Below are 22,853 nucleotides of genomic sequence, written 5' to 3' on the forward strand. Positions count from 1 at the left end.
TGAGCAGGGTTTGGGGTTCCTGCCTCGTGTGGTAAAGTTCAGACTTGTCCAGATTCGTTTCTAGCCAGAGGTTACTGTTTCTGGTGGAAAAGGCTCAGGTTTTGGTTAATAATACATGAACAGGAAGAGCTAAAGTAAATTGGGGGGCAAGGAATGAGTTCACCATGTACTTGATGTGAAAGGAAGTTTTCTATGATTTGGGCTGCAGAGTTTGGGAGTATCTTTTTCTCATTTAAGGTGGTTGGGTTTCATTTTATTATTAAGGTTGGTCCCATCTCAGATCGTATTCTCTTTGGGAAAGAACATCTTTAAGCAAATGCATCAGCGAGTGAAAGTTAAAATTGCTGGGCTAAGTTCTAGCAATGCCTTGAGGACCTGATGATTATCAGTTTAAGGAAAACCTGGACCATTTGAAAGTCCCTCGAAAATGGCACGAAATTCATTTGTACTGGAGTTTGTTTCTGCCAACCCACAGAAACTGGAAGTCCCACTTACAGATGGGTCACAATCCCGTCTGTTTATGCTGATGATCTCCAAGAGTTAATAAAATGTAGAAGAGTCTATAGCGAGCTTTCAAAACAACAGCTAGCTACTTTCTACAGCTCCTCACAGCCTGCCACATCAACCAGGTTTACAAACAACAGGGGAGGGGGAAGTCTCAACAAACCCTATGAGGGCGATAATTGTAATGATGGTTCATATCTTCACCCTATGTAATTTTATGGGAATTGAGAGTCTAGCCAAATAATAAGTTCCAGCCCCTTTTATCTGCCCAGTTCCCAGCACACTCCCGAGGTGTCTGAGGCACTTCTCACCCTAACCTCTTACAGCAGATTGTAACAATAACAAGGGTAATGACAAGTTCCCAATCTGCACAGTTCCCTTCATTAAGGAGCCCTGGGAGCTTCAAAAACATTCATTAATGGAATCTGACGAAGCTTAGAAGGTGGGAAGACTCACCCATTTCCAGTTTTCAGCTGGCTACGTGGAGACAGGGTCCTAGAGAGGTCTGAGTTTCTGTCAAGAGGCTTAAGGGCAGAGGGGAACTCGGTGGTCCTTGGTTACCTCTATTCCATGTGACCTGGGAGTCATCTCTGGATCTGGGGGCAACCCCAGCCGCATGCCAAGTGACTTTCCTTCTCTGGGCCTCAGTTTCCCTTCGTGCAGAAGGAGATTTGGGGCCAGAAGGTGAGTTTGGGCCAGAAGGTTTCCAAGGTCAACCCTGAATCTGCCAGCTCGCCCCCTGCCCCGCCCGCGCGGCAGTTGGGGGTGGGGGGTCCAGAACCTCCCGGTTTAGGGTTTGATTAGACTTGTAGCAGAACCAGCTTGGGGGTGGGGGGTGTGTGTGTGGGTGGGCTGAGAATGCCTGCCAGGTTTCCAAACAGGTGAGCACCATTTGATGGAAAGCAGGTCTGAGGAGGCCAGGTGAGGCTCTCTAGGGCCAGCTCGTAATCACAAGTCCCTAGGCTGCCTGCAGCAAACAATGAGATTAATGCCAGCGTTTTCCATTTCTAGCCCAGGAGCTGGGCGGTGAGGAGCGTCCTCCAGGCTGCGGGGCGGCAGCGGCGGGGTGGGGTGGGGGTGGGGGGATGGACTCGGGGGGTAGGTATGGAGACCAGAGGGCTCGGTCTGGCTTTGGCCAGCGGGCAGCAGGTCAGGTGGCGGCACGCAGAAGGCCGAGGACTCGGACGTGGGTTCCAAGTCCCAGCCGCTCGGCCCGGTCCCCAGGGACTTGGGCCTTTCGACCCGGAGAAGTTAGCCGGTCCTCTCCGGGTGGGGGGCGGCGGGCAGGCTCCCCGCCTCCCGGGAGGAGGGAAGGAGGGAGGAGTCCGGCGGGGCGTGTCGCGCGAGGGAGCGCCGCGCGCCCGGCGCGGCCCCCTAGGAAGTGGATTTGGTTGCTCCGGATCCAACCCCGCTTCCAGGTTTTCTCCCGTCCCGGCCCTGCGTGCTCCCGCCCGTCTCCGGCGCCCCCCCCGCCGCCCGCCCCCTCCCCCTGGGTGCCGCCCGCTGGGCCAAGTTTGTCGAGCGTCGCCGCGCACGCCGGCCAGTCAATCAGCGGTAGAGCTGAAGAGGGCACAGCCGCGCGGCCGAGGCCAGAGCGAGCCGAGCCGAGTCGAGCCAGCGGAGCGGACCAGCGCCGGGCAGCCCGAGCCGCGCGCCGCGAGCGCCCGCCGCCGCCCACGCCCTCCTCGGCCCCCGCGGCGCCTGCCACCTTCCCCTCCTTCCCCGCGCCCCTGTCCCGCCGCCGACCAGCTCGCCGGGATCGCTGCCCCCGCGGAGCCCGGAGGTCACCGGCCCGCGCCTCCGCTCCCTCTGGGCCGCGCAGCGCCTCCACGCCTTCCTCCTCCTCCTGCTCCCCGGGCCGGGCGCCTGGCACCGGGGACCGTTGCCTGACGCGCGAGGCCCAGCTCCACTTTTCGCCCCGCGTCTCCTCCTCCTGCTCTCCTTCTCCAACTCCTCCAACTCCCTCGCCCTCTTGACTCCGCTCTCGAGCCCCCGTCTCCGAGCCCGCCCGCCCGCCACTTTCCGTCCGGTCCCAAAGGTGGGAGCGCGTCCGCCCCGGCCCGCACCATGGCACGGTTCGGCTTGCCCGCGCTGTTCTGCACCCTGGCCGCGCTCTGCGCCGCGCTGCTGGCTGCCGAGCCCAAGTCGAAAAGTTGCTCGGAAGTGCGACGTCTCTACGTGTCCAAAGGCTTCGACAAGAACGATGCCCCCATGCACGAGATCAACGGTAGGTGGGAGCCCCCGGGAGGCGAGCACCGAGACGGGCACCCCGGAGAAGGGGCCGCGGCAGCCCCCTGGCCCCGCCGGTCTCCGCGCCGCCGGACGCAGGTAGCCGAGACGGAGAAATGGACGGGCGCGCTGGAGCGAGCCCCGGCGCAGAGCGTGCCCCGCGGCGCGGCGGCCCCCGGTGCGCGGCGGGCGGAGGGGCACCCGGAGTTGCCCGGTGTCACCCTCGCTCTCTGCTTTCATCCCCCAACTCCCTCCCCCGGTCTCCCGGGTCCCAGGAAGCCCCAGAGGACTCTGGCCCGCGAAGTGCGTGTCACGGGCTCCCTCGCCTTTTCCGGGTTGAACTCCTTACTGGGCTCCCCGCTTTTGTTGTCGGGGTGACTAGAGGTCGGGTGGGGTGGGGGCCGCCATTGAGGGGGGTTTCTAGAGCTTGCCAGATTCCCGGGGGCGCGAAACGTGGAATTTGAGTTGAAGTTTCATTGATTTTCTTTAAACCCACTCCCCGCCTCTCCCACCCCTGACATGGATGAGGACTTTTAGTAGCTCCAGCGGCTTTAGAAGTGGCCTTTAAAAAGAAAAACGACTCTTCAGCCCTCCAAACCCTGACTTTTGGGAACTCTCCTGCTTTCCGGAAGGTGTTGGACGAGAAGGGTATCCCCCCCCTTTCTTTTTTTCTCACCTCATTTTAAGGGTTAATTGCACTTTCAATTACAAACCTTTGAAAGGACTGATTACGGGAAACCTGAATCTCAGTTTGGAGATGGTTGTGCAAATAGAGACAGTTTAGCCAGTGAAAAAGTTACCCGGATTTCGGCGCTGGGGGTGCGTGGGGTGTTTGTGAAAGCCCTTCTCCGAGCGCCGGTGAGGCAGCTTTGCGTCGGGTGCCCTTCGGCCCTCCTCGCCAGGCGGGCGGCGGTGGCCGGGCCGGTCCCCTCTGGGTGGCACTCAAGCATTCGCAGAGAGGCCAACTGTTCCGCGCAGCCCCGCGGGCCGCGCCGGCGCAGGTAGCCTGTTCGCCCTGAGGGTTCAGAAGGAATCACGAATCTAGCTGGCCGATGGCCAGCTTAACCTAACGGAGAAGTGAGCGATTCGAGCCCCGGGGGCCAAGCCTCCATTCCGAACCTTTCATGGAAGTGAGCAGAGCGCGCCTTTGCCTCGCGGTGTTGGTCACCCGGGTGGGGCGGGCAGGGGGGCGGTAGCCCCAGAGGAAATACTGTAATTTCAACCAGGCGCTTCCAAAGGCTTAGGAAGACTCGGGGGTCATTTTTTGGAAAGGGCTATTAATACCCTTGGAGATTAAGTGCAGTCATCAATTACACATAAATTACAAAGGTAATTGAGGGAAGTTGCTGGGCACTTTTAAGAGTGTGACCGGCATCTATCTAGAAATAGAACCCAAGAAATCGGTGGAGCAGCCTAGGAGCCCACGGCACCTGGGCAGTTATCAAGTAACTCGCACATTACTGATTAGAGACTGTTTGCCCTTGAGCTGCTTGTCTTTGGGGGAGCTCAAGTCTGCCCAGTGGCACGAGTTTATTGGCTGGAGAGCCCTAAAAAAAGCCCTCTTTCTTTCTCCTCTCCCTCCCGCCCCTCCTGAAAAAGTAAAGCCAGCAGCCACTGAAGCTTGGAGGCTCCACAAGGTCAGACCTAGGGTCTTTGTGCCCTGCACGGTTTGGGCCCCGGGGCCCAGCGGAGATGATTGGCGTGAAGATTACAGTTGTCATTCCCACGTTTTGAAGGGATAGATGCAGGGATGCACTTAATGGGAATGTGACAAGTTTTCATCTTCTGCCCATGCAAAACAGTATGTGCCTTTGAGGTGCAGTGGAGGCGTTGGGGGAGTGGGTGGTGAAATTGCCCTCCCCACCTTCTCCAGCTTTGCTCTGTGCAGCCTTGCCAGGGAGGGACATCTTTCCTAGCCAGCATCTCAGGAAAAAGGAAGTTTGCAGGGTGCTCAAGGACAGTGCTAGGTGATCCCTTCAATTGTCATGGTCCCCAGAAAACACCTGAGGAATATTTTTGCGTAAATGTTTCTCTGGACATATCCCCCCCCCATCCTAAAGATAGGAGCGTTATTACTGACCAGCAGCAGGAAATGGAAGCTAATGTGCTCACACCCAAAACATTTTATTCTTTTTGTCTTGTCCTTCATCTCCCTCCCAGGGCTGCTGCTTTTATTTCCCCTTTTGAATGACCTACTGGACTGCATTCTCCCGAGGAACAAAGGAAGTGCCTTTTTAGCTGGAATCCTTGGAAGACCACCAAGGACTTGAGCTCATGCAGTGCAATTTCGCACCACTTTCAACAATAACAAAAATGCATGACTGAATGGCTCAAAAATGTGGAGTGTTAGAGGCATTCATTTGAGTCTAGGACACTGTCACAACACAGACAGACCCAAGTAAATACCTTTAGATGGTCAGTATAGAAACAGGGGTAATCTTTACTATCACCCTGGCCTCTCCAGATGCCTACATTGTCCTTGTCTCTCCTATGCTCCACTCAGATAATTTTGGTCATTTGGGAGAGCATAGTCAATGGGATGATTTGAATGAAATAATTGCCAGGCACTTTCCTTGGTTGAAGCGGGAGGTGTGTGTATTTTCTTAAGTGCAAAAAGTCCGCGATTGTTTTCCAGGCAAAGGGTCACGGCGTCTGAGTGCCTAGCCCCAGGCTTAGCCCAAGTTGAAGGTTTGATTCCCAACGGCCTTGCACTTGCCTTCTAGAGGTTTGAACAGGCTTTGAGACTGCTCCACGTTCTTAAGGACTCTCAGTCTTTTAAGATCATAATTAAGATAATTTGATGTGCTCTCAAGGGTGTCAGGGAATATATCAGGCTGACAGGGCCTCCAACCTAGGTCTTTCTTGCGTTGCCTATCCACTTGACCCCTGCACTTACCAAATAATGGGCAGCTCAGATGCCATGATCAAAAGGGGTCTTTAATACAAAATATAGATTTTTGTTCAGCTTTCATTGGGCATATCTTCTGGAGCACGTACTATGTGTGATTTTCTGTGGAGGCAGTAAAGAGGACAGGAGGGCTCTGCCCCTAGGACCTTCCCAGGTAATAGGGAGATAAGCTGTGTATACACATGACGGGAATACAACATGGTGTGTGATAAGTACCATATGAGTGGTGCAGATGAGGAGAAAGGAGGGCCTGGGGAGTTCAAGGGAGAAGGGATTTGGGACTAGGGTATTAAGTCACTAATGGTAGTTCAATAGTTAAAAAATAAAATAATATTTATAATGAAAAATTGTAAAATCTTAGCATTTTCATTGTGCCTCCCTCCATAAGGACAGGATAAAGGACATGCAACAGTTGGCGTTTTATTACTCATCTAATCATTGCTTGAGATTATCTTGAGGAGTGAGCCAGTTTGGTTAGAAACCTTAAGCTTGCCAAGGTGAGGTCGAAGGCTACCAAGGAGAACTTGGCATCATAGTTGTGACTTGGGAGCTTTTGTTTTCCTGTTCCCATTTACGTTTATGACCAGTGCATCTGTGAGTGTGCTCACACACTCGTGTGTGTATCTCCAAGGGAATCACATAAGCTATGCTAGGATTACGTGGGAGAATGTGTGTTGGAGAAGTAGGAATACTTTCTGCTATTACATTGATTATTACATGTAAGACACAGCGTGTCTTCAAGGTTGTATTCCCTTTTACATTCTTTAACTCTGTGAGTTAGATTTTGCTGAGAACTTGTGATTTTTCTCACCTGTCAGTATAAAAATTATCCCAAGTTTCCTGGACATGCTCAGAAAAGAATTTAGGAAAAGTTCTAGCTTACGCAGCCCAGTCTCTAGTTAGAACATACAAATATAAAATGTTTGATTCAGCATAATTACTATTTTCCTTTTTGATTTGACTCACATTGGGTTGCATGCAATTTCAGGATTAGCTGGAGACTAGACTGAGGAATGAAAAAGGAAGTTTTCTTTTGTTGTCTCAACAAGGGAAACAGCATCAGTGTTCATCTAAGTCACTTGGCTCCTGAATAACATCATCTGTTTTAGCACTGAATTGGTTGCAATATATGTTTTCCAAAAATGCATTTTGGCCTCAGTGAAAAGATTAAGTGCTTTCTCTGGGCCTGGTCCTAAACATGATCATCTCGACTCTCGTAGAGGGCTGGTTTTGGAAACATAGGCTATGAGAGAACCTATACTTGCACACTCAGTGGTGTTTGACTCTCTGTGACCCCATGGGGTGTAGCCCACTAGGCTCCTCTGTCCATGGGATTATCCCAGCAAGAATACTGAAGTGGGTTGTCATGCCCTCTTCCAGGAGATCTTCCTGATCCAGGGATCAAACCTGTGTCTCCTGCATTGGCAGGCAGATTCTTTACCACAGAACCACCTGGGAAGCCCATGAAAGAACCAGTAACTAACTAGTTAAAGGTCATCACCACAGCACTATGCTGATGCTATACCCTAATGGAGACAATCTAATGCTAACTGTAAATTGTATTTCCTGGGCCATGGGGAGCCAAAGATAGCTTCTGAGAAGAGGAATGTTATTAGTCACAGTGTTTCTGGAAGATAACTAGTGGCACTGGGAGTTCAGGGTTGGTGAGGCAAGGGGGATGGATAAAGGTAGGGAGGCTGTTTGAAATAGTTCTGAGCTGGTCTACGTGCCTCTTGTCTGTCCCCCTCCCCTATTCCATCCTAAGTATCACCAGCTTCCTTTCCCTTCAGCAGTGCTGAGTGGACTCCTTCCTCCGCTTTGAGCTTCCCTGGCTTCAAGCATCTCAAATGATAGTTTCATTGAGTCACTCCTGAAGCCCCCAGGGTTATGTGCCTTCTTCTTCTGAAACCCTGGCTTGAGTCAGATTCAAGGTCTTTGCACCCAGCTGTCTTGTATCCTGGTTCATCGTGTGCGCAGGCACACGTGTGTCTTCTTGCCTCAGCTCTAAGTGAACGAGGGCATATAGCAGCTCCTGGTGTTTTGTGTGCCCAGTGGTACCAGGTACAGGCGTGCAGTGCAGTATTTGTTAAACAGGTGTGTGTATGGTGGGGAGAGTCACATAGACAATTAGATCGCGTTGTCTGGCAGGACACCAGTGCTCTCATCGGATTATGCTGCCTTGATGACAGATAGATCGTCATTCCGAGGTCTCTTGCTCTCCTGGGAAACTTTTGGGTCTAAACATTCTGAAAAGAAGTAAGTTTAGAGTAAACCCTCCTAGAAATGTTATTATAACTTGGAGACTGTTTTTATTCTTTGATGGGACTACTCGTCTTTACCACTTCATTAATAACTGAGTGTCATACGAATTTTTCAGAAGGATTTGGAATTCTGATTTTCTTCCTGGTTTCTTTAAGAAACAAACAATTGAGACTTTTGTGATTAGGCAATTTAAAGCAAATGGAGAAGAGTAATTTAACACCTTAGATTCAGCATATAGAGCTGTTCGATGCACATAAATGACCTTTTTAAAAAATGTTGTTTGTTGTCTTTACCAAGGTGAAAAACACAGGCTTCAGGATATCGATAGTTTATATGAGCAGGGACTTCCCTGGCGGGCCAGTGGTTAGGACTCCATGCTTTCATTGCCAAGGGCCTGGGTTCAATCCCTGGTCAGGGCACTAAGATCCCACAAGCAATGCAATGTGACCCCCAAAAAAAAAAAATTTTTTTTTAATACAAGCAAACACACTAAAATGTGAACAGGTAAAAACTAGCATTTTTCAATTCCACTTGGTTAAACATCTGTTTCTTACTATCGAGAACATGAAAGTGCAGAAAATTCATGAAGTGATTCCATCCTGGAGGTAATTTGAAATATTATATTTAAGTTCTGATGCATTTAATTCAGCAATCTGGTGGGAGAGAAAAATCAAAGAGATCCATCAGCCAGGTATTCAACTTTTGAAAAAGAAACTCTAACAAATGTTAGAAATTAGGAAAAAAATTGAATGGAAGAGTTAAAAAAAAAAAGTCAATAACCTCCAGGAAGCCTGGAAACTATGTAAAAACATCTTATTGGAAGCCCAGATAAATGTGTGCCAAACATCAAAAAGACCAGCTGCTTGGGGGAAGAAAAAAAGAACCCGGCATGACTAACTGGCAGAGTAAAAGAGGCTGCTTCAGGGAAAAAGGCATCTTTAACAAAATGAGAAGAGTTTAGGAAGTCCATGAGGTACAGCAGGGCAGGTACAAACTAGAAATTAAGAGAGCTGAAAGAGAATCGGAGGTGAGCCTTGCCAGGGACTTGAAAGAGGGCTCGGGTGATGATAATGGTGAGAAGGATGGGCTAAGTGAGTCCAGCCTCAGAGGAAAAGCAATATGGCTTCTTTAAGGGGCAGCCATGCCTGATTAACCTCCCAGAATTCTTTGAGAGAAAAGAACCAAGTGCATACAGGAAACAGACCTAGTTTAGACTGTTAAGAATTAGGCAGTGGGATTCCAAGGCAGAGTATATTCAGGAAATTAGTTTGGGATAGGTGAGAATGTTTATTGAAAAGAGGAAAAGGGAAGAGAGGGGTAGAGGGAAGAAACCCCACTGTCCTAGGTGGAGTAATTTACATTGGAAAGACCATGGTTTCTTAGAAAGAGCAGGTCTAGCCCAGCTCTGTGACAAATTAGTTATTTGATCCCTATGGTCAGGTTCTTTTGCCTCTATTTGAAAAATGGGTGTGGGGTTGTTAGAAGACTGGATTACATCAGGGATTCTCAACCCTGGCCATGCTTTAGAAGCACCTGGAGATCTTTTAGAATCCACTAGTGCCTGGGCACTACCCCAGGCCAATTAAATCATACTTGCTGGCAGTAGGGCTAGGTAAGTTTTCAATTTTTCTTTTCTTTTTTTCCTTTGGCCATGCTGCCCGACATGTGGGATCTTAGTTCCCCTACCAGGGATCGAACCCTCACCCCCTGTGTTTGAAGCCCCTTGTAAAATTTTCAAAGCTCCTCAGGGATTCCGATGAGCAGCCATGGTTGAGAAACAGTGCCCTAGATGATCTGAGGTCCCTTCCACCTCATATTCTGTGATTCTGAAGTTTCCAATAAATTTAATCACAAACTTATCTCAGAAGAGTGCTTTGATTGAGATCCAGTGCATGTTTGTTTTGATTTTGGTTAACTTGGTTTTAAGAGAAGGATCTGTTAAACTTGGGGAAAATATTTTGTAGTCAAGATGCAAGTACATGCCATCACCAGTGATGCTTTGCTGATGGTTGAGAAATAAAGACTGGGACATTGAGAGTACTTTGGAGAGATTTAGACAGGAATCCAGCCTTGCTGTTGTTTATTGATTAAGTGTCAGTGTGCTGGGTGATACTTCTTCCCTTTATCTTTATTGGTAAAATAAAAAAATCTCTTTATCCCTTACTTTAATGTCCTCTTTGCCATGTGTTTATTCTCTTCAAGTATCTTATCAAGAAATAGAAGTACAGTAAATCCCTAGGCTTCTGGCCGGCATAGTCATCCAGAACGCAGCTGGGAATGTGGAAGTAAGCAGAAAAGCTAAATGATGGAAACAGCTGTCATAAAGCCCATGCATTCTACTTGGAGAAAAGGCCTTCAGAAATTTATCATCCCCAATCATTGATTGAATGCCTTTTGTATCGAGCAGAATGCTAGGTGCTGGGGATTCAAAGGTTTTGTTCAAAACCAGAATCCAGCTTTTTGGAGGCACTTATTCAAATTTGGTAGATAGGGTTTATAGGTGAGAAGATAAAAAGCTTAAGTTGCCTGGCTTCCCAGTCCAAAACTGGTTAGGAGTAGGCATAGGAGTAGCCAGTAGTGCTGGTTGGAGAGTGGATGGGTCAGAGGAACGGGTAGGTTTAGAGGCAAGATCTGGGAGGAGAGATGACAGTGTGAAACAGGTTGGGTGGCCAGAGGCTGAATAGTAGACCCAGAACTTGCTGATCCTTGGCAGTTGGAGCCCTATTAGGATGGGTGAATACTCAGAGACACCTCTCTAACATAACCGTTGAGGGCACTGATATATTTCAGGGCAATATTAAATAATTGTGTTTGGAATATTCTGATTGAAAAGTTAAGAAAGTATATATGTGTGTTTGTGTATGTTTGGCTATACTGCATAGCTTGTGGAATCTTAGTTCCCTGACCAGGGATTGAACCCACATCTCCCTGCAGTAAAAGCACAGTCTTAATCACTGAACTGCCAGAAAAGTCCCAGAAAGTATATTTTAGAAAAAGTGGACGCCTTCAAAATACAGAAATTGCCCTTGAAAGCATATTGCCTTTTTAGAGCACCTAGTTTCCTGACAGTGCTGGGTCAGTAAGGAGTCAATTCTGTGTGTCACTTTGTTGTTTTCTAGGGTGAAAAAAAAGGCTGTGTATCTTCCTGACCCAGGGATGAAACCTGGGTCTCCTGCATTGCATGCAGATTCTTTACCATCTGAGCCACCAGGGAAGCTCATTAATAAATCAGGGGTTTACTCACAGCCAGAACTTTTTGGTTGGTGATTTTGTTGCTCTGCACTTTGTCTTCTAAGCCCCCTAGAACGTCCCAGGTAGATTTTGTTCTTACAATCTCACCACCTGCTAAACTCACCTTGGGAAACTGACATTCTGACCTGAAGTTATCAAAGGCAAGGGTTGGTTTTGAGTTAGAAGTGACAGGTTTTTTTTTTCTTTTAATTTAATTGAGTGTAGATATTTCTTTTTCATCAGCCAGATTTTCTTTCTTTCTTTTTAAAAATGTATTCTTATTTATTTATGTTTGGCTGTGCTGGGTCTTCGTTGCTGCACAGACTTTCTGTAGTTGGGGCGATCAGGGGGCTATTCTCTAGTTGTGGAGTTGAGGCTCTAGGGCACACAGGCTTCAGTAGTTGTGACACACCAGCTTAGTTGCCTCATATAAGTTGCATATAAGATCTCCCCAGACCAGGGATCGAACTCATGTCCCCTGCATTGGCAGGTGGATTCTTAACCACTGGACCACCAAGGAAACCCGAGACAGGTTTAAATATGTGTATGTTGGTTTCCCTTTTAAACATTTACCAAACGAAGTAAATGGATAATCATATATAAAGAAACAGTAAAAGTTAAGGCTAGGGGTACTATAATAAAAGTGAGGAGACATTTGAGGGTTCCCATCTCTGATGAGGTGGCTGTTTGAACCTTTAAAGAAAAGCCGTTTCTGGTGGATCACACGTGCTCTGAGAGGTGTGTAGCTCCAGGTTCTATCACACTGCCTGGCACATGGGAGGTGTTAGAGAAATGTTTGTGGTTGACGAATAAGTTCAAGCATGATTTGTGACTTTGGTAAATTCATTCGAGGAATGAAATATTTCTATTCATCCATCCCTTTAAATTCAATTAATTAATTTTAACTATTTATTTTAAAATTTCTACTACATTCAGTACTAGATGCCTAAGTGAGAAAAATAAATAACCTTAAAAAAAAAACAAAACCAAAAACCAACTTGTAGTGTTATTTTTCAGTTCGTCCAGAGATGGGAGCTAAGTATTTCATGTGCTTTGTTTTAATCCTGGTGGGACAAATGGTTGCTGCTGCTTACATTGTCTGCTCCAGACATTAACAGGAACCCCACTGTACCTGCCGAGGTGCTTCTAGAGAAAAAGAACCACTGCTCCTGTTCCTTGCTTTGGCTCCTCAGCCTGGTGTTCATGTCCTTCCCCTTCCTCAGGCAGCTCAGGTTGGGCCCCAGGCAGGATTGCCTGTCTTTGTCTAGTCGAGCTCAAGGTCACCTGGTTCCCGCCAACCCCCCAGCCATTCTTTTCATGCCAGTCCTTTCTCCTCCCAGCTACTTTGTCCGTTGGCTTTTGCAAGCCTCTTTAAGCCTGGCTTCTTCTTGATGTTGGGCTTCTGTCCACAGGAGCAGCCTGGGAAGTGGTTTCTCTTGGACTGCAGAGGTTTCCTTAGTTCTCCAAACCCTTGACGTCGGCATCCCAGCAAGCATCAAGCCACAGGAACAATTTTTTCCCTTCAGTTATTGTTTCTATTCCACCACCCGGGTTTGTCTCCATTGAGTTTTCAGTCTGGTGTTTGGTTAATGAAAACAAAGCGCTGTGTCCTTGCAAACTGCAGTGTGAAGCATGTGGTTAACAGTTACTACTTGCAAAGGTCCAGCCTGAGTGGGAGTATCATTTTTCTTGGCAGTCACTTCACAGAAAGTCCTGCCTCTTTGGTGCCAGAATAAGCAGTCATTACATTCCTTACAATTTATAGTCAAATTATTATCTACTATTGTTAAAATTGCCTTAATTATAGAATATTTCCCCATGTGAAGATTTTAAAAAGCAACGCAAGACAACTTTTCACTGGTGTACTTCAGAAATGGTCCTTAAAAATCACTCACTGACTAGCATGTCAGAAGCTATGATGAGGAATAGTTTTTTTGTGTGTTTATGGGGAGACTTTTTTTTAAGGGGAGGCATGTGGTGGGTTCACTTTAAACTGAATCTGAGCTAAATGCCCCCAGCTGGCTGGTTCGTTAATATTCTGCCTTGTTTATCCTGAGTTTGGAACTAATTTTTTTTTTCCCCTGCCCCTTCAGGTCCCATGGGCCTGGATACATTTCTGGGAAGAAGGCTCTACTGGTGGGAGGTGGATTGGTCATTAAGCTGTGTGGCGATAGGAGAAGATGGTCTTGTATCTTTCAGTTTGGAGGGCAAATGAAGAAACCGGAACCTTCCAAAATAAGAGACTGTCCATTTTCTTGTGATCAGAACACAGATTAAGGTGACTGTGGGAAATGTTTCTGTTTAGATTCTTTCAGAATCTCTGCCTTTGGGCTCTGCTTTCAAGATGTATCCAAGAATCTGTCCTCCTCTTTACCACCCCGATAACTACAGTCCTGATCTCATCCCCCATCACTTCTGCCCTGGATTATCACAGTTGGCTCTGACACATCTCTGCTCTGGCTCTCAGTCCCTCCTCCTCCCCATCAGTCTATTCCCAGCACATCAGCCAGTGTGATACTATTCTGTTAAACCTCACTGGGCTCTTAGCACTTCTGCTCAAAGAGCTCCAGTGACTCCCCTTGCCACCCAGATGGAAAGCCAGAGCTTAAGGAGCCTTATGGGGTCTGCCTCTTGCCCCCTCCGATGCCAGATGGTACTGTTGTCTTTGTATTTTCTATTGTCTCCACATGCTGGTCGTTCTTCCTTCTGGGTTTTGCTTACCTATCACCTTCATGGGGAAGTCTTTGCTGACTTCTGTGTGAACTAGAATGCCCCCCTCCACATAAACTTTGTCTCTTCCCCAACTGCTCTATTCAGATCTCACAATCTGACCCGAGGGCAGGAACTGCCTCTTTAGTCACTGTCCTATTTACGCCTGGTGTCTGACGCATTGCCTGGTACTCGGGTGTTCATTGAATGAATGCATGAGTGAGTACTCCTTGCAAGTAGCATGCTGTTTACCCTCCAAAAGCCTTTTCCTAAGAACATTCTACTTGTGAGTGTGAGGCTACATACCTTACCCGCCCTCTGTAGAAAGAGGGTGCGTAGGCTGAAGATTTATTTAACAACTGTTTACCAAGTGCCTCTGAATTGAGGGGCATCATCCTGGGCACTGGGGGTAAGACAGCCACCAGTGCCTTATACAGGCCTGGCCTCACATGCGTGGGGCTCACGGTCTAAATGAGGAGACTCATATTGACTTGACAAATCTCCAAATCAGTATTTAGTGACATCTGTGATAAGTTCTTCCAAGGAGAAGCCCTTGGGCTTGGGTGAATGATGATCAGAGTGAAGCAGAGTGTTTGGGGACTTTAGAAACTGCACTTGGGCCCATAGGCCTCTTCTCACTTCCTAGGTGTGCGTTTTACACCATCACACCCCCCACGCACACACATACACTTGAATGGCAGGGTCTTGAGATGTAAGTCTGGAGCACTTGGGGCGGCGCAGGGGAGATGGGCCTGCATGAGCACTCTTATCTGGTTTTATCCCTTGGCCATCGTTTTAGAGTTGGGGCTTCCGTAGGCACCTGGAAATGCAGAGAACTCTTGTGTCACTTTGCACAGATGACTTCTGTCTTCGGAGTGCTCTGCAGAGGAACCACTAGATACTCTTGAGTCCTGAACCCTCCAGGTTTCTGTGAAAGCTCAGTGTCCATTCTTAATCCTGCAGAGACCACAGAAGTGCAAGTTAAGAAAATTTATTGAAGTATAGTTGATTTACAATGTTTAATTTCTGTTGTGTGGCAAAGTGACTCCGTTATACATATTCTTTTCCATTATGGTTTATCACAGGATATTGACTATAGTTCCCTGTGCTATACAGTAGGACCACTGTTGTTTATCCATCCTATATATAATAGTTTGCATCTTGTTTTTGTTGTTCAGCTTTTCAGTTGTGTCTGACTCCATGGACTGTAGCATGCCAGGCTTCCCTGTCCTTCACTATCTCCCAGAGCTTGCTCAAACTCATGTCTGTTGAGTCAGTGATGCCATCCAACCATCTCATCCTCTGTCATCCCCTTCTCTTGCCTTCAATCTTTCCCAGCATCAGGGTCTTTTCCAGTTAGTCGGCTCTTCGCATCAGGTAGCCGAATTATTAGAGCTTCAGCTTCAGCATCAGTCCTTCTGATGAATATTCAGGGTCGACTTCCTTTAGGATTGACTGATTTGATATTATCTATGCTTTTTTGACCTTATCTGTGTCTCAGTGTGCCTCCGTCACGTCTGACTCTTTGAGACCCCATGGACTGCAGCACTCCAGGCTTCCCTGTCCTTCACTATCTCTCAGAGTTTGCTCAGATTCATGTCCATTGAGTCAGTGATGCCATCCAACCATCTGCTAATCCCAAACTCCCAATCCATCCCTCCCCACCCCTCCCCCTTGACAACCACAAGTCTATTCTCTATATTTGTGTTTGTTTTTGTCTTGTATATATGTTCGTTTGTGTTGTGTTTTAGATTCTACATATAAGTGATATGATATTTGTCTTTGTCTGGCTTATCTCAGTATGATAACCTCTAGGTCCTTCCATGTTGCTGCCAATGGCATTATTTCATTCTTCTTTAATGGTTGAGTAATGTTCTCTGTGTGTGGAGGAGGAGGGGGGGCTTCCCTGGTGGTTCACTTGGTAAGGAATCCATCTGCCAAGCAGGAGATGTGGGTTTGATCCCTGGGTCAGGAAGATCCCCTGGAGAAGGAAATGGCAACCCACTCCAGTATTCTTGCCTGGGAAATTCCATGGACAGAGGAGCCTGGTGGGCTACAGTCCATGGGGTCGCAAAAGAGTTGGACATGACTTAACTAAAATAACAACAAGTGTGTGTGTGTGTGTGTGTGTGTGTGTGTGTGTGTGTATACAGCACATCTTCTTTATCCATTCATCTGTTGATGGACATTTAGGTTGCTTCCATGTCTTGGCTATTGTAAATAGTGCTGCAGTGAACATAGGGGTGCATGTATCTTTTCAAGTTACTATAGCGTTGTCTGGGTATATGCCTAGGCATGGCATTATAGGATTATATGGCAACTCTGGGGCTTCCCTGGTAGCTTAGATGGTAAAGAATCTGCCTGCAATGTGAGAGACCCAGGTTCGATCCCTGGGTCGGGAAGATCCCCTGGAGAGGAAAATGGCAGCCCACTCCAGTATTCTCGCCTAGAGAATTCCACAGACTGACCATGGGATCACAAAGAGTCAGACACCACTGAGCGACTAACACTTTTCACTTTTTTCATGGCAACTCTACTAGTTTTAAGGAACCTTCAGACTGTTTTTCCATAGTGGCTGCGCCAATTTACATCCCATCAACAATGTATGTGGGCTCCCTTTTTTCCACACCCTCTCCAGCATTTATTATTTGTAGACTTTTAAATGATGGCCATTCTGACTGGTGTGAGGTGGTACCTCATTTCAGTTTTGACTTGCCTTTCTCTAATAAATGGAAATGCTAGGTGTTTTTTTTTTTTTTTTTTTTTTTTGACCGAGTGGCTCAGACCAAAGCCCTCTGGCCCCACGGTGACTGTTCCAGTAGAATTCTGGTTCAGCAGAAATGGATCCAATACTCCTGCCAGTCGGCAGTAGGATTCCTTAGCTCTCCAAGCCTCTATGAATGGCAACCAAGTGTGTGTGTCTCCTTGGCTGTGTGTGGGGGGGGGAGGGAGGTGAGCATGGAGACTGGCCAGGGAGATAGGATTGTAAGCGAATGCAGCCTGAGTGATAAGTGTTCCCGCAGTTATCAAGGAAGCAGAATGGGAAGGAGCCTTCCCTGCCATACCCGTGCCCCTCAGAACAGGGTTGACTCCATTTCAGAGTTTGATACTATTTTATTTTTTAAAAAGTTGAAATAGGATCGATAGTTTTCAGTATTTTTGATGAGTGCTCTGGATAAAAATAGGGCCTTATTTTTGTTAGTATGTTCAGAAATTCCGGGCTCTAATGAGGGACCCTGAGGCTGAATTATGTATAGGCACCACCTTGCATGCTTGGCTGTTTTACGTACTGGTACACAAGTAGTCATGAGATCCTAGTATTACCAGTGTTTTGCAGTGTTGAAGGCTGAAGTCCCAAGTTCTTGATTTAATGCAGTGAACTGACTGCATCTGTAGTAGATAGGTATATATGTTTGTATGCAAGAACCAAATCTTGTTTAGATATGCAGATTTATGTGTACCCTGTTTTATATATGGATTAAAATATGAAGCTTTTGCTATATGTCCTATTCTAAATAACATAAGCTTGCACTGTCACTATATAAGGATAAATTGCCTGATTAAAAATAGACATAAGCATTTTGTTTCTTGTTGTCCAAGCAAGCAAATGGTTCAAATGCTATGAAGTACTCATGGTGTGGACTAAGATATGTAGGTTCATGCTGAGGCAAACCAATCATTAGCTCTCTAAACATAGCTTTACCTTTAGGGAGAAGAGATTAATTGTCCCTGCTTTCATTTTAAAAAACAGACACAGCATGGACCGTTTTTGCCAATAACCTAGTGTTTCTCTTGGAGCCTGGAGATTTTCTCTTGGTTCCTTCTGAGTTTAAGAATGAGAGATTCTGGGATGAAGGAAGCTGAGGCTAAGCTTGTTTATCTTTGCTGGGTCTGTAATAAAAGAGCTTGCTAAGCAAATGAATAAGTACATTAGGAGATGTTTGACACCTGCATAGGGTAAGGGAGTTATCACCAAACACCTCAAGGACAGCCATTTTCATTGAGACCATTGTGTTCATTACAAATATGTCTGTTTATTGAAGTAGGTCTCTACGTTGCTTTAAAACTTTGGCGGGGGTGTGGGGAGAAGTCACTTTGTGTTTAAAAAGTGATAAGTCTGCGTTTCTTTAAAATATTGTATAATTCAACCCATATTCCCTCCAATTAGTCAAATTTATAGAAGGCATTTCTATAATTGACCATAGCAACATGAGCGACTAATGGCAGTTCTGCTGTTAGGGTAGGATATTTGTTTTCTTTCTTGAAATCCCAGCAGCTGTTGTATCCTCAGAGTTTGCAGAAGGGAAAAACAGCCCCCCCAAATTGAGATGTGTTTTTCATGTGAGAGAAATGCAAGCTGATCATTAAGAATAAAGGGAAATGATTGCATTGGCACAGTTATTAATTTCAGAAATGTCTTTGAATCTCTGCTATATGCTGGCGTGTTATGCCAGTGCTTTGTGGCTTCCTGGGGTGACATTTAAGAAATGTAAGACTTAGATTGTGTATTTTGCCAAATATAAATTGCCTCTAATATTAAGTGTTTTTCTTAACAAAAATTTGTTGTAAAGGAATTTTTCACCATTTTCAATTACTTGATGTGTGATCAAAGCTTCAATTTTCATCATAGTGTATGTTTAGTAGTATACACTCTTGTGGGAGAAAGAATGCCAACTGTAGACAGCTTCCTTAAGGTATGTCACTTATGATAGTCATTCTTTGAAATGAAGGACAATCTTGATCGTTAATTTTAAAAAGGAAGAATAGGGACTGCCCTAGTAGTCCGGTGGTTAGGACTTCGCTTCTGCTGCAGGGGGCATGGGTTCAGTCCCTGGTTGGGAAACTAAGATCCTGTAATGCTGCACAGAGTGGCCAAATAAATAAATAAAAACTTAAAAAAAAGGAAGTATAGGGCATTTTACCCCAGCTAAATGTAAAATACTGGCAATTTCTTTAAATACCACATCACTCCAGTATGTTTCTTGGTTATATTGAATTCTGTCCACTGAAGCAGTTGACTTTGTGCTTTTGTTCCTTTTTAAACAATTTATTGTAACCTTGATGGGACCTTTCTGACCTCCTTTCTCTTCTCTTCCTTTCCTAATATTTGTTTTGTTTAATCAGTCAATATTGATACATTTTTACCATTAAAAAAAAACAGCCAAGAGGCTAACATGATTTCATCAGCTTTCTAATTGCTTTACTAATGGAAATCTGTTGGTCCCTTCAACATCAAGGGTGCAGTTTTAAAAGGAGCTGGTGACCGATTCTTTAGCCATATGTCTTTAATCTTTAAAAATCTGGCAGGGCCTGAAATTTTCTTCCAAGGCTTTAAAATTTTAATTGTAAAATAAACCCTACCAACTTAAGATCATTTAATCCATATTCAGTAAGATTCCTACAAGCATAGTAATCATTATTATTTTAGTTACCATAGATAGCATGTACTGAGTACTCGCCTTGGGTCTTTTTGGAAAGCATTATGTAGATTAACCCATTTTATATAAATAAAATTAAAAGACACATGATGAAAAGAGAGGGGAATGAGGAATTCTAAAAGAGAGGCTTATGTCAGTGAATGGGCAAGCCAGTAGGCTTTCTCGGTAGCTTTTATTGACAACTTAGAGGAGTGGGATGGGGTGGGAGGTGGGAAGGAGGTTCAAGAGGGAGGGGACATATGTATACCTGTGGCTGATTCATGTTGATGTGTGGCAGAAACCAACACAATGTTGTAAAGCAATTATCCTTCAATTAAAAATAAATAAAAAGAAAAGAAAAAATATAAATCAAATCACATTGAAAAAAAGAAAGCTGACAGTTCTTAAGGCAAGACATTTTCTTGTTGTTACTAAACCTAGAAAGAATTTATTATATAGGATCTTAAGTAAAAGACATCAAACAGTGTAATAATCAGTGTCGTCAACATGATTTCATTTCTTGTACTGATCTCTCATAAAACCCCAAGAAACAACATTTGAGAAATTCAGTCTGGCTTTTGAATCCATGGGATTATCTTTAGTCGAAAGAATTCAACTCTTCTATCATTCTAGATAACTGCTTCCTTTTCGTGTATGAATTCATGTCTCTCGGTTTCTGAGTCAGAGCTCTCCTGTAATGGCCCCCTGATGGCAGCCATTACAGCCACCTGCAATGTTCAGAAAACCAGCAAGAGTTAGACTCCAAGGGAAGTGAGAGCCTGTGGGCTGAAGCCGCTTTAGATCCAGGGACTGAAACCATTAGAGGGAGGCTGGACAGCATCTTTGATTCTTAGCCATTTTCCTTCTCGCTGTCCTGATTAACTCTGCTCTCAGGACTTTGTACCTGGCCCTCAGAATTGTCACAGTGTCATTTGGTCTCCAGAAGTGAAAGTGTTAGTCACTCAGCCTTGACTGACTCTTTGTGACACCATGGACTGTAGCCCGCCAGGCTTCCCTGTCCATAGGCTTTTCCAGGCAAGAATACTGGAGTGGGTTGCCATGCCCTCCTCCAGGGAATCTTCCCAACCCAGGGATCAAACCCAGGTCTCCCTCATTGCAGGCAGATTCTTTACCGTCTGAGCCACCAGGGAAGCCCATTGGTCTCCAGAGATACTGTTTATAGTAGGCTAAATTTTTTCCAATTGAAAAGATGATATGACAATAAAAAGTAACTTTTATGTCCTTTTCACATCATAGTTCAAACCCTATTCACATGAACATGTTTTTATGTGATTGAAATTATAGTGCTTGGTGTATCTGCTGTTTTCTTCCAGTTTTATTGAGGTATTGTTGACATACAGCATAATGATATGACTTACATATACCATGAAGTAATTATTACAAGTTTAGTGAACGTTCATCATCTCGTGTAGATATAACATTAAAGAAACAGAAAAGAACTTTTTTCTTATAATGAGAACACTTAGGATTTACTCTTTTAACAACTTTTATATACAACATACAGCTATCATGCTGTACATTACATCTTTAGTACTTATAACTGGACATTTGTACATTTTGACCACCCTCATGCAATTCTTCCTGGATCTGCTATTTGAAACAGAATATGAGAGGTGCTTCTGTAGTTCTATACAGTTCAGATTTTCTAATGGCCACATAGATGTCTGTGAAGTTGATGCACTAGAATCTATTTGACATATGCCATGCAACTGTGTAGTTATTTTTGGTGGTTTGTAGATGCACATGTTTGTGTGTTGGGTATTAAATTGAGTGCAACAGTGATCATCTACATACCTATGTGTTTGGCTTCTGTTGAAGAACTTCCTTCAGTTAAATTTTATGTAGATCTGTTTTTTGGGTTTTTTTTTTAACTTTCAGAAAGCTTGGGGGGAAAGAAAATGACACATTGCTCTGGTGTCTAAAGCCTGTTGGCAGCACACACCAGACTCCTTTGTTTTAGGTGTGCAGGGAAGAGAGAAGAGAGAAAATCTGAGGTTTAGCCTAGGGACTTGGTCAGCTCTAAGAGTTCAGCTGTTTTTTCCAGCATTTCCCAGATGTACTCTCTCTCAGCTCTTGCCAGGAACCTACATGTACTTTGCTGCCTAAAAACGTAGTTCAGCAATATTTTGAGAAACAGCTCAAATGTTGGCTGCTGGGGGGATGGTGATTAAACCTGAAGGAGAGTATGAATTTTTTGCTTGCAGGGCCTTTTTCTGTGGTTCTTATGCCCTTTGACTGGAGGAAAGTTTCCCACATGTTTGTGCATCCTACTTAAAAAAAAAAAAAAAAGGTGTGTGTGGGGGAACCCAAACAAAACCCGTCCTAAAAACATTTGTCATCTAAACAGAACTTCCTAGAAAGCAGTGCCATTGTTTCTCAAAGGAGGGGCTCGTAATAACCCTCCTTCTCACTCCTCTCCCAGTTTTTGACAATGAAAAGATTTTATGACTATTAGTTGTGAAATGGCTTAATTCAGCTTCTTATTCTTTATGGAAACTAACTTTGCTATGCCTAGTGTCTGGCTCTGGTCAAAGGGCGTTTCCTCTGTCATTGGCTTCCACGGTTTGTCTGCTTTCAGCTTTGTGATCGGGAGGGTACAGTCTCGCCTTTTAAATTGTCTGCTTCATCTTTTATCTTTCAACAGGTCCTGGAAGAAAAATCGTCCAACGGCTTCTTTCCAGGGTCAGTTTTTGAAAGATCCAGGGCTTGCTTTATTTTGACAGGTGGCTGGTGAAAGAGGTGTTTACAGGGTGGGGTAAAGGAGGAGGGCAGGAAGAGGAGAATGGTTGGCTGTTGCTTCTGGGGCTTTCTGACACAACGGCGAATAATTAGGATGCTCTTTCTCCTCAAATGGGGCGTTGAAGGAGGAGTTTGCCAACAAGTCCTCCAGTTGGAAGACAGCTGTACCCTTTTTAGAACCATTTTGGGGTCTTTTGGAACAGAATTAGGATCTGTAGAAGATGCAACTGTGTAGATTAATTGGCTGCAGTGATGCACAGGAGTGATGAATCATTCAAACGGTGTCCTTCTCCCGAGGACCTGTCGCTATGGATCAGTCCCAGAGGCCAGGCCAGCGTGGTATCTCAACGACCCTGGTGTTCCGGGATATCTTCCAGTAGTCCTGACTTGCTTTAGCCACGCTTGCTTTAGTTTATAGCACTCCTGGGGATGGCTAATTACTGACTGCCTGCTGGATAAGGTAGTGCCTCTTTGTTATAACTGAAGCAACTCCCCAGGTCATTTAAATTTGGGTTATTTGTAGCTTCCAGAGATGGCCACTTGTAGGGTTCATGGGCCTTTGTGATGTCTGAAGCGTCAGAGCTACGCATGGATCCCTTACATCTTCTCTCCTGTACCAAACTGCCCTCACCCCTCTTCCTACTGTGCATCCGACTGTTCATCACTTCAGCTTCTCTTTCCTGAGGTGTCAGTTATGTCTTGTTTCATTTGCACAACTCAGAATTATACAATAATATTCCAGGTGGTTGGAAGAAAAGGAGGAGAGTATTTTCTTTTTTGATTCCTACAGCCTCCCCAGGTTCAGGAACAGTTTCATTTTTGGTGTTTTTGAT

At 45.5% G+C, this 22,853-nt stretch overlaps 1 protein-coding gene across 1 annotated transcript in view; it reads left to right on the top strand.

Moving 5' to 3' along the window:
* The first annotated feature begins 2,007 nt into the window (after window positions 1-2,007).
* The window catches only part of GPC4 (glypican 4), a 107,981-nt gene continuing 87,135 nt past the window's right edge, over window positions 2,008-22,853 (top strand). Inside the window, exon 1 of the mRNA XM_020916515.2 lies at window positions 2,008-2,731. Within this exon, the coding sequence (XP_020772174.2) occupies window positions 2,572-2,731 (160 nt within the window). The 5' untranslated portion in view covers window positions 2,008-2,571. The remainder of the gene's footprint in view (window positions 2,732-22,853) is intronic.

The sequence above is a fragment of the Odocoileus virginianus genome, unplaced genomic scaffold, assembly GCF_023699985.2.
Source record: "Odocoileus virginianus isolate 20LAN1187 ecotype Illinois unplaced genomic scaffold, Ovbor_1.2 Unplaced_Contig_21, whole genome shotgun sequence".
NCBI classification, from domain to species: domain Eukaryota; kingdom Metazoa; phylum Chordata; class Mammalia; order Artiodactyla; family Cervidae; genus Odocoileus; species Odocoileus virginianus.